The 13,471-nt window shown below is 42.1% G+C and overlaps 1 protein-coding gene and 1 long non-coding RNA gene across 2 annotated transcripts in view; one reads left to right on the top strand and one right to left on the bottom strand.

Moving 5' to 3' along the window:
* PLPPR5 (phospholipid phosphatase related 5) overlaps positions 1-8,404 on the bottom strand; it is a 53,814-nt gene extending 45,410 nt beyond the window's left edge. The window contains exon 1 of the mRNA XM_073356958.1: positions 8,038-8,404. Within this exon, the coding sequence (XP_073213059.1) occupies positions 8,038-8,241 (204 nt within the window). The 5' untranslated portion in view covers positions 8,242-8,404. The remainder of the gene's footprint in view (positions 1-8,037) is intronic.
* Positions 7,962-11,340, top strand: LOC140916048 (uncharacterized). The gene is made up of 2 exons (XR_012160389.1): positions 7,962-8,245; positions 11,026-11,340. It is a non-coding gene; the product is annotated as an uncharacterized LOC140916048 (long non-coding RNA).
* Positions 11,341-13,471: the final 2,131 nt, after the last annotated feature.

Here is a 13,471-nt window from a genome sequence, read left to right as displayed (position 1 = left end):
ATCAAATGAAAGGAGTCTTTCTAGTCTCCTTAGGACTGTACAGAAATCACTAAGTGTATGTCTACTCAGCAACTAGACACCTGTGCCAGCTGACTCGGGCTTGCGGGGATGTTTCATTGCTGTGTAGACTTCCGGGCTTGGGCTAACACCCAAGCTCTAGGACCCTGTGAGGTGGGAGGGTCCCAGAGCTTAAGCTCCAGCGAAAGCTCAGAAGACTACATTGCAATGGATGAGCTCTGCAGCCCAGCTCAGCGAGTACAGGCCAGCAGTGGGTGTCTAGTTGCTGCGTAGACATACCCTTAGACATCTACTTTGGAATCACCATAAAGCAGGTCTGAAGAATATTTCACCAGTGTTTATAAAAAGATCTATGGAGGAGGACATAGCTATAGTTATATAGGTCACATGGCCAAGTGTAATCCTGGAAAGGGTCCAAGGAAGCAGCTCTAACTGAAGCACATAGCACTTACATAGCAGAAAGACTCAAAGGAGGCAATAACATGGTGAATGGTGAATATGAATCCTAACAGAAGGTCCCTGGTGTCTGCATCAAGACAGAACATCAAAGGTGACTTCTGTATTTTTCAAGGAATGAAAAAGATCAGCCTGTCTCAGTTCTGACCAACTTATTGAATATTAAGGTGGCTATCAGGATAAGCCTTGGGAAAAGCTATGAGTTCAGTGTACATGTGCCATGAAACCCAACGCTGTGGACACACTTAAATGTTAAGGGCTTTAGCGCCACGCTCAAAGGCATTAAAGTATCTTAAAAGATCTGTCATCAAGCATTCCTTTTCTTTTGCTTTGATCTTTCCCATGGTACCAAAGCACACAGAGAAACAAAACCAAATCCACTTGGTACCATGGATGAGCATGGAATGATTGACCATGCCAAAGTGGATGGAGGACTCAGTGTGAAGGTGCTCTGCTTTCTGATTGGGTTGAGAAGTGAGTAATTGATGGAGAAATTTTTTCCTGTGCATGGCACAGTGAATTCACTGAGAGACATCTCCAGGAAATATTTTGTGGCAGAACTTGAATCCTTTAAGAAGCACCAAGAAGAATAAAACCAAAAGAAAACAAAAATTCTGACACCTCCCCCCCCCCGCCCAAATGTAACAATCCAGCAACTCTTCTTTTTAAAATGCACTACACTAAATTACACAGGACTAAACCTATAATGAAGTGACTAGTGAACTAAAAACTACACTTTTGCAAGAATATTTTGAACACTCTTAAGCGGGTGACACAAGAGCAGTCCCCGGAGCAATAGCACAAGGAATCAATCATAGGTATAAGAAGGAGAATGTATGAGACCTGCAGCAGTTTTGAAAGAGGCATCAACAGGATGAAAACAATTTTGATAGGATGCCATACGACTCCTGTATCTCCCCCCCACACACAAAAACACAGTAGTTGTGGCTCTGCACAGAAAATAGGAACTGAGGTGCACATATGCACAGGCCCACAACTTTCAACCAGTCTTAACTAAATGTAGTAGTCCCAGGTCTGATGAACTCAGATAGTGGCAACCTGTAGGGGCAAATGTGCTGAGGAAAGAGCAGAGATCTATGAAAGCTGTGGTGATACTTTCTCCTTGTTCTCAATGTGGTCTCAGTTCCAGTCTTTGTAAACCGTAAGTGTGTATTAACTTACCCACATGGGCAAGCATACATATGTAATTTGACATAAAGAAAAGTGAAGTTTTACAGTGTTTTTTCCAGATCATAAGAACATAAGAATGGCCATACTGGGTCAGACCAATGGTCTGTATAAGCTGGATAGTCTGTCTTCTGACTGTGGCCAGTGCCAGATGCTTCAGACAGAATGAACAGAACAGGCAATCATCAACTGATCCAACCCCCATCATCCACTCCAAGCTTCTGGCAGTCAGAGGCTAGCGACATCAAGAGCATGGAGTTGTATCCCTGACCATCTTGACTAACAGCCATTGATGGACCTATCCTCCATGGACTGATCTAGTTCTTTTTTGAACCTTATTGTAGTTTGACTTCACAACATCCCCTGGCAAGGAATTCCACAGTTGACTGTGCATTTTGTGTACTTGTTTTTCTTTGTTTTAAATCTGCTGCCTATTAATGTCATTGGGTGACCCTCAGGTTCTTGTATTATTTGAAGGAGTAAATAACACTTTCTTATTTACTTTCTCCACACCATTCATGATTTTATAGACCGCTATCATATCCCCTCCTCTGTCATCTCTTTTCCAATCTGAACAGTGCCAGTCTTTTTAATCTCTCTTCATATAGAAGCTGTTCTAGACCCTCAATCACTTTTGTTGCCCTTCTCTGTACCGTTTCCAATTCTAATATATCTTTTTTTATATGGGATGACCAGAGCTGCATGCAGTACACAAAAGTGTGGAATATCATGGATTTATATAGGGCATTATGATATTTTCTGTCTTATTATCTTATATTGTCTTATAGCAGGGGTGGCCAACCTAAGCCTGAAAAGGAGCCAGAATTTACCAATGTACATTGCCAAAGAGCCACAGTAATACGTCATCAGCCTCTCATCAGTTTCCCCTGCCCCACTCCCAGCACCTCCCACCTACCGGCAGCCCTGCCCATCAGCACCTCCCCCTCCCACCCAATCAGCTGTTTTGTGGCATGCAGGAGGCTCTGGGAGGAAGGGGGAGGAGCGAGGACACAGCCAGCTGAGGGAAGGGGTAGGAAGGGATGGAGTGGGGGCAGGGCCTGTGGCAGAGCCAGGGGTTGAGCAGTGAGCACCCCCGGCACATTGGAAAGTTGATGCCTGTAGCTCCAGCCCTGGAGTCGGTGCCTAGACAAGGAGCCACATATGGCTCCGGAGCCACAGGTTGGCCACCCCTGGTCTTATAGGTTCCGAACATTCTATTAGCTTTTTTGATTGCAGCTGTATATTAAGGGGATATTTTCAGAGAACTATCCACAATGACTCCAATATCTCTTTCTTGAGAGGTAACAGCTAATTTAGAGTGCATCATTTTGTATGTATACTTGGAATTATGTTTTTCAATATGCATTACATATGATGCAGAAGTCCTTGCTCCAAAAGAGCAGTGAGAAGGGAGTTTCTGCATCTAAGTTAGCCCAAACAGTATCTGACTTTGACATCGGTTACTTCTTTAGGTTGCAACAATGCAAAAGTTCATGCAGGCTACCGAAAAAACCAACACAGTGCTCTACATGAAACTCATTTTTTCAATGATATTAAGAGGATTATGCTAAAATACAAATTACTAATTGATTTAGAGGGAAAATATGAATATGCTAGGAATCTGCCTAAACAAATAGAACTGTGAATGTTTTATGCTTATTACTTGGATATAAAAGCAAACAACATTAGCATGAGGTAATTCTTAGTGTTTACACAATGTATTAATGAAAATGTGTCATCTCCTCCTGGTTTATATAAAGCAGTCAGTATACATTATAGTTCCTATCATCCATTGTTTCACACTGATTATTTGCTTAAATAATTTTGTCAAATTCAATCATATGCAATAGTATGTGGATCCACTAAAGTCATTCTTTTGTTCAATTAATCATTTTGACCTTTACAAAACACTACTAAGGTCTACCAGAAAGAAATGGTGCAGACCGGATCATTTTGTAGCTTTTGAAAACATGAGCAACTAGATGAGAATTCTACAAATCATTTCCACTGGAAGCTAAAAGATTAGACTGACGTATATTTCTCAAACTACATCTGTCATAACAAATCTAAAAAAGCAACCAGCCTGCTGAGCAAAATCTGGCACTTTGGGAAAAGGTTTAAATAGCACCGAACAGAAAACTTACAATTTCTATGCTTCTTTTTTCATATTTTTAAATAGAATGAATCAAGACCATATTTCTTTTCACCTTTACATTTGACTTCAAGTTATAAAGAAGGTTTTTATAATTTCTCAGGATACAAGTGTCATTCTGGACATTTTTTTCTTCAACCGGGAAAATTAAGGAGTCTCAGCTAAAGCTGCTACTTCATCCTCAACTCACATTAAAAGTCAGGAGGAAAAGCCAAGCCTATGGATTCTACTGACAATCTATTGGATCTTCAGATCCATTGATCTTGACCTCACATCACTGGAGCCATTTAAATTCTTCTACTGAGATCTCATAATTTCAACTTCTTCCACATTTTGCACTGCACTGTATTCTTAGTGTGTTCTAAAAAGATATGACTTAATATCTCCCAGTGTAAACAGTATGCCTGTGTGCAGCTACGTCTTCTTGTATATGTCATGATTTTATATCTAAAGGCATAACTAAAAGTGGGAAACATTTACAAATAATATTGCAATGTACATTGAATAGCATGGAGCCTGATCTCAAAATGACACCTCACACACTTTGCTTTCTTATAGTATGTCCTAATAATATGAAATTCATATCTCCCAGCAAGAAGATCACATAAAACAGGTATAACATTGGAGTCTGAATTTTCCCTAACCCGCAAGCAGGCTGTTAGACTTTACCCCAGGCCTTCCACAGCTGCTGCTCCATTCAATGGGAAGCAATAGCAGCTGCAGCCCCTCCCTCTACATAGGGATTTCTAGTCACTAGATGTGTAAAAGCATGGATGATGAGTTGCTTATTATTGAATTGAATAGGTCTTTCATGGAACTTCTCATTAGCAGCAACATGTTCTGTATAATATTAAAATATTATGTAAATCACAGTATATACTATGATAGTTTATGTTGCAACTCATCCAATTCAAAACAAACATACACGTTACATGCTCCTCCGTGAACTGACTCTCCCCACTTATGCAGTCTCCAGGAATTAGGGAAGAGAAAAGTCACTGGGAAGCTCACTCATTCCCCCACTTAGCACAGTTGCCCCCAAGTTTGATACACAGAGGCCTTCACTCACACCTATTAAGAGAAGCTCCACCAGCGTAAGACATTATGGCCTAAGGCCCCTCCCTCAAAAAAGCAGCTGTCCTGCCCAACAAATCTGAATCACAGTGGCTCCTTCCCAACACTCCTTAAAGGGCACTTCTCCCATTTCAGTCAGAAATGTTCTTCCATAAAAAGAAAGAACAACCTTCTCCGCAGAAATACCTTAAGCTTCCCTCTGTTGGCTCCCCCCGTGTTCTCCAGCTCATCTGGTACCAAAGTGGGTCAGAGAGCTTTTCCTGATGCCCTCCCATTCTTGGTCAGCTTAAGTGGAAAATAATGTGAATTTAAGGATGAAAACATGTGCTGATCAGAGCTGTTTGGAAAACGGGAGAGAAAACGTTGCAAGAATTTGTGATCCCCCCCCCGCCGTTTTCATCAAAATATTGTTTTTGTCAAAAGTTTCCAACCAGCTCTAGTATTTAGCATTAATAAGAGTATTGTTTGGATTTTGTTTCCTGTTTATAACTTTTCAGGTGGGGGGAGATTTTTTTTTTCCTACACACTTCAAAACATGATATTTATTAAACAGTTTTTCCATATCAAACATTTTAAAAGGTTAATATCTCTATTTGTGGAAACATAACTTCGTGTTCAGCCTACATTTTCAGCTATGCATGCAGAGATTTAGCCATGTGACGTGTTTTAGATCTTCCCTGCATTTCATTTTTAAAGACTGACTAGTTCTCTTGCACACCAGTATGTGGAAGAACTACAAAGGTAGAAAGGAGTGCTTAGTACAGTAGCAAAGACCCAAATTCATCTCTAGGAAAATTCAAACAGTGGAGTTCAACCATGATTTACTCTGGTCAACAGCTTATAAATAGTTCTGGATTTGGAAAGAACAAACAGCTTTACTTCTTCCACAGAAAAGAAACAAGCCAAATCAACAAAGTAAAATAAAAGAGCCCATCCATATTATGCATGATGGGCCTGGAAGTGTGCACTAAAATACATCCCCTGAAAATCCATTGAGTTCAACAGGATTACCCAGGGTGAATCATAGTAGAATTTAGCCTGTGGCCTGCCCAACATATTTTCTTTATTAATTTCATTTAGTGTTTGTTACAGATGCCAGCTTGACATCCCCAAAGGCTGAAGTCTTCTGTTTATCCAAGGGAGAGGTACAGGATAGGCAACTTCCGTGCAAGCTTCCATGCCCTGACCTGCCAATGTGTCTCAAACCCTTTTCTAGAGGGGCCTCTGCTAGGGGAAGAGAGCAATGGTGTAGTGGTAAACAAAGAAATGGGCAAACTAGCCTAAATTAAACTCCATATTCCCCAAACGAGAAGTGGGTAAACTCAATTTATCTGTGTTTAACTTCCACAGCACTACCAATTCAATCAGTAGTTTATTGTGTTGAGACTGCCTTTGACAAGGGTGCCAACGAATACCAATTGAGATGGTGTTTGTGATGTAGATATATAACTATTAGAAAATGGATGGAAACCACCCATTTATTTTACCTAAAACACCAAGTGGCTGTCAGACATTAATAGTTTTTGGTCACTACCATCTTGGCTATAGCAAATCCTACTATAACCCCAGGAGACATCAAATTGTTGCAAAAGTTAAAGTTTAAAACAAAACACAACAAAACAGACATCTGGGCATTGAAAACAGCAAAAGAATAGTCCAGACATACAAAACGTTTTTTCCTACAACCTAAAAAATGACAGAATTGGTTGTTTTAGTAACACTTGTTAAAATCAAAATGAATCCTGGACTAAAAACCTCCACAACACATACTACCAGAGGGTGCAATTTCAACCCTAGAAAACAAGGACCAAATCCATCATAATTACACCCATCCAACCCCAATGACTTCAATATGAGGACAGAATTTGGCCCTAAGGTTTTGTGTTGGAGGATCTGACACAATCAGAAACATCATGGTGATACAGGGGCATGATGAAATTAGATTTAAGAGATTACTGACAGAATCTAGTTGATGAGAAAGCAATTGTGTTTTAAAGGTAACTTGCTGAAGGGGAATATATGTGTAAAATAAATAATTTTCAATCTGGAGAGCTCTTTTTCTTGCCTGTCAAGCTCCTTCTGGTCTTTAGTGTTGTGGAAACAACAGCAGCGTGCCTGTGTGCCCCCCCCCCCCCCCATCCCAAATGGTTAAATACTCCCCTGGCTGATCCTCTGACTCTTTCCTCCACAGCATGATCAGGGATTATTATATGATGCCAATGTCCCTGTCATCTCACATTACAACTTGTACATTCATCAACTTAAAGGCAGATGTTTTATTATGGTTCCATTTGCATGCTTCTAAACAAAGAAAACCACTGAAATTAACCTTACATAAACCTTATTTACAGAAGCTCACACCAAAGTAACAAGTGCACAGGTTTATTTCCCACCTACCCAGTGCACTAAAGAGAGCACTGTCTAGTCCAGTTTGCATATCAACTTACTTTCAGAAAATGAATGCACAGAAATATAGCTTTTGATGACTAGTAGCTGAAATATTGGCTTGTGGACGTTAGCAGCATAGGCTCCCCGAATATAGCCCACTGATCGGTGACTAACCCACATGCTTTGAAAAAAATAAATAAAATCACACACTTTTTTTTCTTGAAAGGAATCGATTTGTGGTTTCAAACGGAAAGGGGCAGGTTAAGACATCCGTGATAAAAATGAACTTCGGAGCAGTCCCCTGCAGACATTAGGAAATGGCCCCGGGCGTTGGGGATGGGGGGAGGTTGGGGGGCTTTGTTGCCCCTGGTTTCCATTGCCACTGATGGGGTATATTGCAGCCCAAACACACGGGTATCTGGGAAAGCAGCAGGCCCCTTCCTAGAAGGGACTGAAAGGGAAAGACCCCCCCCCCGGCATTTGTCCCCCCAAGAAATCGGCTCTCTCCTGCTCTCAGCCACGGCAAATGGTGGCTGCTGATTCATACTAACCAAGGAAATACCCCGTTATTCTGATCCTCCGCCAAGCCCTCGCCCTGCACCAAAGCCCGCAGCTGCCTCTCAGCAGGGTCCCCGGGCTCGGAGGGTGCCTTGCCAACCAGTTCACTCACGCGCGGGCGCTGGCTGGGCAGCGCAGCCCAGGGGCCGGAGCGCCGCCTGACTGGAGAAGGGGAGGGGAGGAGAGAAGCGGCTCTTGCTTACCACCAGCACCGGGACCCCTGCGGCCAGCGCGTAGAGGAGCGCCGGGGGCACGGCGCTGCTGTCCTCCGGGCCCGGGTAGGGCTTGCGATAGGAGCCCTCGTAGCAGAAGAAGCCCTGCACGTTGACCGTGAAGGTGTCCGTGTACTCGAAGTAATAAGCCAGCATCACGGTCCCTGCCATGATCACCACCTGGAAGTAAAGCATGCTGGTGAGCGCAGAGGGCACTGGCAGGCACTCCGGCTCCGGCGGCCGCGGCAGCCCCCCTCCCCGGCTGCGCGCTCCGCTCGCTCCCCGGCGGCATCCACCGGGGGAGGAGGCGGCTAGTCCGAGCCAGCAGCGGCGGCGGCGCCCGGGCGCAGGCTGGAGCACATGGGCAGCGCAGGAGGCTGGTTAGTCGCGGGCAGCGGCTCGGCCCATGGGCTAACGCCGGGCAGCTGCACCAGCACGGCCCGGGCACAAGCCCGTGCCCATGGGCTGCTCCTCTCAGGCGGCTGCGCCCGGGCACAGGCTCGTGCACTGGGGGAACAGGCGGCGGCTAGACCCGGGCAGCCGCGCCAGCTCCGTGCGGGCACGTGCAGGGGGAGGCGGGTCCCCTCCCTGGCCGCCGGAGCGGGGAGCCCGGCTGAGAAGCGGATCCGAGGGTTCCCCTCCAGTGGCGCTGGGGCCGCAGCGTTCGAGCCAAGCCCGCCCCCGGGCAGGTGCCTGACGCCTCTGCCCAGCGCCAGCCTCCCGCGGGAGGGAGGGAATCCCACAGTCACTCCGAGTCCGCCAGCTCAGTCCGCACGAGCCCGGCTCCGGGTAGGCAACGCAGCCGCCGCTCCTGGGCTGCCAAATCCGCCACCCTTAGGATTTTGTGTCTTTGTCCAAACAGCTGGAGCAATAATTGCCGGTGCTGAGCAGCCTTGCGCACAGCCCCTGCCGCCGCCTCCTCCACGCTAGCTGCTTGCTAGACTTGGCGGTGCAGAGCTCTCCTCCACAGCAGCCCGTGAGAAACGCACGCTGTCAGACTCCTCTTGCTCATCATCTGCTTTAACCTCGCTTTCCAAAACGCTGCACGGGGATTCCAGGGAGTTTAGCCTTCCCTGCCCCCCAAACCCTGCCCTGTTGCAGTTTGTTTGCAAGACAAGCACATTGATGCTGCCTCTTTAGTGCCAACGCTAGGTGCAGCTCGCGATCAGCGGGCAGCTCCCTAGAGGACCCTTGAGAGAGTCCCACCTGGAGCACTCCAGTGGGCAATGAGAGGGTGGGACAGCAGCAGAATGGACTGAGAGCTCCCCAGAGCCTGTTTCACCGCCAGGCTTATCGAACTTTAATTTAGTTAACCAGGTTAGACTATAAGAGGCTGATCCCAAACCCACTGAAGTCGGCAGCCGTCTTTCCGTTGTCTTTAGTGAGGCTCTGATCAGACCCTAAGCACACACTTTCTGTGCTCTGCTTCTTATGTGAAAACAACTTAATTCCTCAAACAAATATTTAGGCAGATGGGCATTAAGAATGTTTAAATTTCTAATAAATTCTCAGAAACCACAATATACTTCTCAATAGTACTATAACAATGCTATCTTACAGCAGTATAATGGTTAAATGCTTTTACTGTGTTATTGTTAATCTCTAAGGTGCCTCCTCATTCTTTTTGTGTTATTTTTAAATGCTTCATATGTATATTTCCTTTATATAAGCTGCTACAGCACATGAATTGGATCTTACCTGAAAGAGGACAATGTATATTTAACTTGGTAAAATAAAACAAATAAATACTCCATCCTTTGGGGAAATCACACTTACAGTATAAATGGGAAAAGGAGACTTCTCATTTAAAAATGGAAGCTTTTTAAAGATTAAACAAAAAATGGTAAATTCTTTTACAGATATACTAATATATTCTTCAAAAAGTTATGCTCTGAGATCAGAACTCAGAAACAAATACAGATAAGTAACTTTAAGGTTGTGCCCCAAAAGGACAAAAGCCAGAGACTGTAATCAAAAAGCTCAAACGGTCTTTTACAAGGCCACACTGCTAACCTTAAATTCATTTAGAACTTTACTTGGCTTTGTTACTGCAATCAGGAAGTCTGATCTCAGTTGTGAACCAGATTTGCTTTCTCTGTTCATGCAGTATATGAGTGTTTTCCTGGCCATACTTGAGACTTGAAAAATTGGTTTACTTCCCAGCTTCAGGAGCATTAACTTGGTATTATCATGGTCTTGTAAGATGATGTTCATCTACATGCACTCATTTCTAACTACTGCATGAAAGAATATGTTCTTTATAGCTGTGGAGCAAACCAAGTCTAGTTTTGTTCATTTTGAACTTATTCTCCAAAAGAGGCCTTAAAAGAATTTGTTTGTATTTATCAGATTTCATTAGTTTGTTAGATAAACTGTTAATATACAAAAAGAAAAGGAGTACTTGTGGCACCTTAGAGACTAACCAATTTATTATTGGTTAGTCTCTAAGGTGCCACAAGTACTCCTTTTCTTTTTGCGAATACAGACTAACACGGCTGTTCCTCTGAAACCTGTTAATATACAGTGAGACATCTAGTGGTGAACTCTGCTCTGCCCAAAAATAGTTTTTATTTTCCTTAGTGCAGCTGCCAGGAGTCACTGAAAATGACCTATCTGTGTCAAAATCGCTCAATGTTAAGTGCATTGTTAGTTAGCTAAAAATATGCATAAGTATTGTTACAGGGCCTGATCCAATGCCCTTTGAACTCAGTGGAAAGACTCCCGCTGATAGGCATCAGTTCAGGCCCATAGCTTCCTCTGTACTTCACTGGGAGTGCTACAGGAAAAGTGGCAACATTTGATGTTTAATATATGAGCATATGGTGTAGTGCTGTGTAACAAGGATTTTGGTCTTTTACTAATGTAAAATTGTTCCTTGTTGGGGGTACTAATTTTAAAGTAATTGAATATTTATTTCAGCAAATGGTGTATTGGAGCAGGACAAAATCACCAAGAGAATGTTATCTTTTTAATTTCTAGTTAATGCAACATATGTGAACATCCTACATTCTGGAATACCTGCTGTGTGGCAAATTCTCCTCCTGGATATGCAAACAGAACTGCCATTGCACACACTCATTAAAGGGCAGGAAATGGTCTTTCTTGTGCTGATAAAATGAGCCTGTTTGAAGCTTGTACAGAGGGTCATCAGTAGCAAAAAAGTGATGCATGTTTGGGAAAGAACAAGTAAGCTAAGGCTGCTGGGTCTTCATTGTTAATATGATTAATGTATTATCTGCTGTTTTTAAGTTCAACATAGGGCCTTTAAAGAAATTATTAAAAGCTTACAATTAAGAGACTTTACTCTTGTTTTTCTTTTGCTCTATAATGCTGTCAAATATTAGCTGGGCACTCTAAAGTATGTGGCTTCCAGAAACATTTAAATATATTGTACAGCAGACTGGAATAGATGTGATTCAGCATATTAATTCCTATACATTTTTCATTTGAGTTCCCAGTACATCACAAAATCTAGTCCCCACTAAATCTCAGAAAACACCATTACACAATTAGCACCCTGTTGGTTATCTCAGTAGAAAAAACAATGTCCGAATGGAAAATGAAAAATGAGCCATCCACTCCAACCAAGAAAACCTGGATTTTAATGGAAATATTATCAAGTGGATAAGTAATTTACTAATAGGTTTACCGAGTTAGAGTCTGATCCCGTGCCCCTAAAGTCAAATTGGCGTTTACAATCGTTGTCACTATGATAGCTCTTCCATGGGGGGTTATGATTCCAAAAAGTGGAGAAATTATATAGAAAAATCTACACATTTTGTTTTTCATTGAGAATAATTGTGCATGATCTGAGCAAATTTTATTAGTGGAATACCAGTGGAAAATTGTACATGTTTAAATGGAATATTCACAGCCACAATTGCTTGTGGTTCTTAGTATCAGAATCCTGATGCAGGATCTGACCCAATATAGAATAATATTTTGAAAAAAGTGTAACAAGACTTGTGCAGCTGCTGCCCTTGCTATAGCTATTCTGAGAATCCTTAGAGGATTTGGTTCTGTAGGACTATCAGTCCTGCATCTTTGACAAGCCAAAATCAATTTTAAAATGGATGCATATTTTAAATTACAAGAGGATAAGCAAGCCTCTAGAACCAAGGGATAATGTCCCCCACCCCTTTTTATTCATAATTTAAAAGCCACCCTTTAAAACATTTTTATGCAAAAAAGTATAAAAACATAAAATAACTTTTAAACAGATTTTGAAAGCAAAGTTTCAGACTTGAATGAATATTTATGGCTGTTTTAGATAATGTTTTAAGAATTTTATAATATAAATGGTGACAAACAACCTGAACTATGGCAGTAAACACATAATCAAAAACCCCACGGCAAGACTACAGAATTATAGATATTCATGCCTGTTAAGTGTGTTCTGTTAAATCAGAAGCATCTTAAAAATGAAAGAAATACATTTCCTGATTAAAATCACTCAGATTACTTATTTTATGCTTGCTTCTTGCCAGTCAACAAGCTGGAAAAGTATAAGACTCCAGCAGCAGCAGCTACCACCGAGTTCTGGAGGAGTACTAGAGTCCACTATTAATATACAGGGACATTCTTGTGGCTTAAGAAGTATTCAACTCCCATTGAAATCATCCTGGAGTTGAGGACCGATGTTTACCATCCTAGGAGCACAGGGTATCTCAGAATTGGCCCCCCACAATTCCATTGTTTCAAAACAAATCAACATGCCACTTAAAAAAAAAGTAACTTGTAAAATATATTTGCATACTGTGAAATAATTGCTTGAACAGTCCAGAATATTTGGTATATTGTGAAACAAGGAGCAAAGTCCAAATATCTTTGAGTGTTTGACTAACAAAATCCAGTGTTGTACTTAACAGACACAAATATATTGTAACTCATTTTTTAAAAATGTAATTGAAGAAAAAAGTGTTCTAGAATCCTAGCACAATAAGATCTTCCATTAATCTGTTTCTTCCTCTCATTAGGCCCTCTAGAAGTTGCTATAAACCAAGGTGCAGGGCCACCTTAGTCCACATAGAAGAAGTTGTAATGTTGACAATGAGATTATCTGCATGAGCAAGGATTACTCACATGAGTAAAAGTGGCAGGTTAAGGCCCAGTGATTTAATCTAGTATCTGAAATTTAACCAAAAGTTCTAGAAGAGTGTTTGCTATGGTTTATCTCTAGAACTATGAATGTTTCAATGTAGTAGGAAACTATGTGATATGGCAAAGTTTACAAAAATGCTTGGGGATTCCTTTTGGAATACAGCATCAGACTCTGCAAGAATCCAAAATGTCAAATGTTTGGGTTTTCATATTCATAAACACTCCCCATTTGTGCATACAAACAAACATCTTGTACAGAATTAGCTTTATTCTGTGAATACACTGTTGGCTGATCAAGTGAAACCACAGCTACACATTATATTAT

Source organism: Lepidochelys kempii, chromosome 8 (assembly GCF_965140285.1).
Source record: "Lepidochelys kempii isolate rLepKem1 chromosome 8, rLepKem1.hap1, whole genome shotgun sequence".
Classification (NCBI taxonomy): domain Eukaryota; kingdom Metazoa; phylum Chordata; order Testudines; family Cheloniidae; genus Lepidochelys; species Lepidochelys kempii.
Note: the sequence above shows the minus strand (reverse complement) of the source record. Positions and strands in the feature narration are given on the sequence as shown.